The sequence below is a fragment of the Adiantum capillus-veneris genome, chromosome 3, assembly GCF_014529385.1.
Source record: "Adiantum capillus-veneris isolate H3 chromosome 3, ASM1452938v2, whole genome shotgun sequence".
In the NCBI taxonomy this organism is placed as follows: domain Eukaryota; kingdom Viridiplantae; phylum Streptophyta; class Polypodiopsida; order Polypodiales; family Pteridaceae; genus Adiantum; species Adiantum capillus-veneris.
The window spans coordinates 165,612,715-165,617,490 of record NC_140933.1 but is presented as its reverse complement, the minus strand read 5'-3'; the positions used below and the strand labels follow the sequence as shown (position 1 = coordinate 165,617,490).

At 44.4% G+C, this 4,776-nt stretch overlaps 1 protein-coding gene across 1 annotated transcript; it reads left to right on the top strand.

The window, feature by feature from the left end:
* The first annotated feature begins 281 nt into the window (after positions 1–281).
* On the top strand, positions 282–1,359 carry LOC147462114 (uncharacterized). Its single transcript, XM_086502649.1, has one exon. The coding sequence runs from the start codon at positions 323–325 to the stop codon at positions 827–829; it is 507 nt and encodes a 168-aa protein (XP_086358775.1). The 5' UTR covers positions 282–322; the 3' UTR covers positions 830–1,359.
* Positions 1,360–4,776: the final 3,417 nt, after the last annotated feature.

Below are 4,776 nucleotides of genomic sequence, written 5' to 3'. Positions count from 1 at the left end.
CACTAAAAGAAAGGATGCATTTTTAGGAAGTTAAGGCCTTTCTCTCTCCTCTTTCTTTCTTGCAAAAAAAACCATCGGCACATGAAAAGAGGAGGACGAGTGCGTGGTTGCAAACTTGTTGGAAACCAGCATGCCATGTGAACTGGCCCTGACTAGTTTAGACACTTTGGATACGGCCTCCGCGTGTGAAGTTCCTGTACAAAACGTGGAGTGCAAGGTTGACCGTGAGGTTCGTGACACCCCGGAAAGTACCCTACATATTGAGAAAAGGAGAGAGAGAGAGAGAGAGAGAGAGAGAGGCGAAGCTATCAGCTCTCGCACAATGGAAAATATTGCCCCACCTCCCGAGCTTCAGCTGGGACGCAATACTCATATTGCACTCCACCCTCCAGCGCCCAGCATCACTCCTCTGACGGCTTGCGGAAGCAACGCCGGCAGCTCTTACAGGTGCGCCCGCCATGAGCCTTCCATGCTAGGCTTCCTTCTGGGGGCTTCAGCCGTACTTACTGTTGCTCTCCTGTGCTGGACGGTGATCGTCTGCATGAAGGTTTTTGCACGAGGAATCGCTCAAGGGAGCAACGCTCATGATCGGGAATGGCAGGATTCGACATCTGGTGGGTCGGAGGAGATCGATGCCAACGTTGGCAAGGAAGAAGGTAGTCGTGAATTGCAGGATGCCCGTCTGGTACTCTTCCCAGGCGAGCAAAAGCCTCATACGCTGGCCGTGCCCACGTCGCAGCTGCTGTCTATAGTACTTCATCCCGAAGTTGATGTCTCGCCACAATTAGCAGAGCCGGCCATCAAAGCGCGGGAGTCATCCGGGACTTAGCCAATATACTTTGTCTATACAAGCTTAGCCGCCATATGTTGGCAATAAAAAATTTTGACCAGGAGAGCAAGCTGCTGCCAACATGTCATCAGTTTTGCACTTGTGTACAAACCTTACATAGCTCACCCTAATGCAAGAGCAGAGCAGGACGGGTGGTTTAAAACGCAAGGTTCCATGTGCATTCAAAAGGACGATAAGCTCCCGAGTCCCGCCCCCACCCCCCACCCGGGCACGATCGGATTTATCGGTTTCTCCCTTGCACCATAGCTGCATCCCTTTATTCAGATTCTTTTATTGTTCACCCCTTTGAAGTTGTAAGTTGTTTATAGAGCCACTTGCTTTCAAAACTATTCAACACCACTTTAACTAGGATGCTTGGTGGGGAAGAAAAAGAGAGAGAACTAGCTTGAGATACCCTCATTGTTTATTTCAAGCCCATATGGAGTATGCCCATCTTCTTACGGGAATGCTCTCGCTCTTTGTTTCACTGTCATTTGTACATGAGTAACGTGGCTCTTCCACTTTGTCTTTTGACTTTCCACTTCCACGGTCTTTTCATTTCCTAAACTCACCCTTCACTTATGCACTTCTGGTTTCATTTCCTAAACTCGCCCTTCACTTTATGCACTCTGGATGTTTTGAAAAGATTTTTAATTTTTCGAGATTGGGGAGACCTAATAGCCTAAATGTAATTGACTAGACTATTTTAGGGGAACCCCTCCATATAACATGGATTCGCAGGGTACTCAAAAATCCCTCCATTAAAATGTTGATTTGAATAGATTGATCCCTCAATTTTATGCATTAACAGTCTTGTCTTAAAATGAATTTAAAAAACCCCTCTTGTTAATGTATCTTTCTTAAATTCCTTAAATTCTTAAACTCACACAGTGCATCAACTTGGTTATATAGTGGACACCTCGAGGATGAGAAACAATGTGCATGATCCACCACTCAATGTACCCCTTTATAAGAATATATAGAAAGTCAAATGTCCACTATCTTGCACAATAGACTTAATATATATAAGATGATGATTTGTTAATGACTCTTACAAGAACAAGATGAAAAGACACAACATCCTTCATAAGAGGATAGACTATGTGCATGTGACCCACCACTCAATGCCTCTCTTTGTAGAAAGAGGAAAACAAATGTTGATTCGCTCTCAAAGTGACTTGTATCTACAAAAGACAATCTATACTACTACGCAATGGCAAAATGCAAACATTGCCACATGCTGCAACATTAGGAAAAAAATGGACTCTCCATGGGCCTTGTAAGAATCCCTAATTTAAAGGAAGCCTGCAAGGATTAAGGGGGACAAAGGCTTTGAATGGGGCTATTTTGGTAGGGTCTCCTCCACCTTTGACCCCTAAAAAGGTAGGGGGAAAGGGGGGGGGGGGGGGGGGGGGGGGGGGGGGGGGGAGGGGTAACCATTTAAAAAGTAGGGAAGGGGGGGTAAACCATTTGAAAAGTAGGGGGGTAGGGGGTCTTCTCTCTCTAGCTTTTTGGCCAACTTGTAAGTGGCCTCTTAACTCTCCCATGCCACCTAAGAAAATCCGTGGGTCAAAGAGGTTAAAAAAATGACTTTTTTCAAAAACTTAAAAAAAAACTCTATTCCCCCCTAAAAAGTACCCCCAACATATACACATAATAAAAAAAAGATTTTTAAGTTAAATTACTCATAATTCAACATTTTTTGACTCCCTCCAAAACTTTTAGAAAATTTCCCCCAAAATTGAAAACTTTTCCTCCTAATCTAAGCTCCTCTCCTACACCCATCCCCCTTGCACCTGCACCTGCTGCTGCACCTACACACCTATCTCTCCATCCTTCAAGCTCCATCTCTCCATCCTACAAGCTCTATCTCTCTATCCTTCAAGCTCCATCTCTCCATCCTACAATGCCTCTTGACGACGTGACCAATGTCCCAGCAAGCTCTTCACGTGGTAGGTCTCCAAGGATTTTCCCACGCCTACCTCAAGAGTATGTTCTGACAAAGAAAACATGCTTGGGTACATTACCTTCAGCCAATGAACGCCGCACTCAAGGGGAGAAGAATGTGGATCTCTGGACAGACGGATGCTTGTATCCAAAGGATCCCTCTTTCAATGTTCATCCTTCTTTTACAAACATTCCATCACTCTTGCAATACGTTGGAAATGGAGAGCAAGGTTTGTTGGGCTACTGCAAGAGACTCAACAAACACGAGATTGCGCGGTCCGAGATCTACTTGCTTCATTGGCAGTTGCTCAATGGGAGTTTCCACAATCTTCAAGATCAGATGCAAACAGCTACTAGTGCGCTTGAGGAGGCAAAGAGCACCATCACAACCAAAGAAAATGTAATTAAAAAGCTTGAGGATACTCTTTCACACATGAAGAGTACTGCCATGGGAGGTAGGGTGAGGAAACGAGAGTTGTCTGAAATTCAGACTCTTGCACCACGTGGAGGTGCAAGAAAACGAAGGGTGACAGCTATGAGCTAACATGTTGTGTCCCTCATGTTGTTTAAGTCTAATACCGCTCATCATTGTTGTTTTGGGCAATAGGAACTTCGTCCAAGAAACGTGTGGCGGCGAGAATGCGTCAGCTAGGGCTACTTTACTTCGTTCTTGTTTCAACAAAGAGGATTTTATTGGGATACTTGATGCTCCAGAGGCAAAACACTTGAAAGACGAAATCACTAAGAGAGTTCTTAGTGATTTTTCTAATATTGTCACTGATCTAGATGTTCAGGATATTTGTGATGCTGTTGGCATTAGTACCAAGGGATATCAAGCAATACATCAAGTGTTAAAAGATGCATTAAGAAGTCGAGGAGTCACGGAAAACCTATTTCCACTTCCTCACAGAGTGGCAATTGCCAAGAAGGTGTCAAATGAAGATGTTGTTCACCGAATAGGGGACTACTTGTATATTGAAGACACGATGCCTCTTCAGTCGCTCCGTAGCAAATCAGAAGGAAGGAAGGGCCGCAGGAAGGGAAGCGGTGCTGTTTCTAACAGTGTGTTGCGGATCGAAGGGTTTATTTACACCAAATTCAACAATATCTTTGTGGACTTGATACGATTGCAGCAGTCCATGGTTGTTTTCTACAATTTGAGTGATGCAGGTTAGTTTAGAGTTGCCTACATGCTCTATGATGTGTCATAACATGCATTCTGAGGCTTTATATTGTTGGCAGTTCTTGAAGGCAAGCTTGTGTTCGTGCTGAAGTTGGACGAGTGTGTAATTGTTAAAGGGAGAAAGTTGGAGAGAATGAGCATCACGCTTATGAATGAAGCCCTAGCTTATGCCAAGCAATCTTGCAGTTCGAGTGAAGCGACAAAGCCCTCTTTTAGTGTGCAATCAGAGAAGGATATATGGTGGCTTGGTGCAATTGAAGTTCCGAAAGAGACACATGAAGTCCTTGCATGGATTTTCAGTAGAATCCCATGGGTCACAGAGGTCATTAAAGCTCAAATAAACGGTGAGAAGCTCATGGTTCCAGGACGTGGGGAGTTTGATGTTGAACGGCATTTAGGTGGTGATCTAAAGACCATAAAGTGCATGCTTGGATGCAAACAAGGTGCAAATTCTTTACTTCCCTGTCCATTCTGTACGAAAGGACACAAGACAAGTCGAGAAACTCAAGTGGAAGGTCAGGACGAAGATAATGATGACCATATAAATAGGGAGTGGCAAACTTTGGTTCTTTCATGTGATATGCTGCAGGTGCCTAATAGGGATAGCAAAGATCCTGGGTGGAACCCCATAATTTCCTTCTCCCTCAACAATGTTCACTTTTGTACATTGCATGCGTTTATGCAAATATTTGATAGGATCCTAAAGCATCACATTGATTATGCTTTCACAAGGAAGCCCCTTCAACGGTCAAAAGACTCCTTGCAGGGGGTGGAGACGCTCCTTAATGAGATTGGATGTCACCGATCAAGGGTGAAC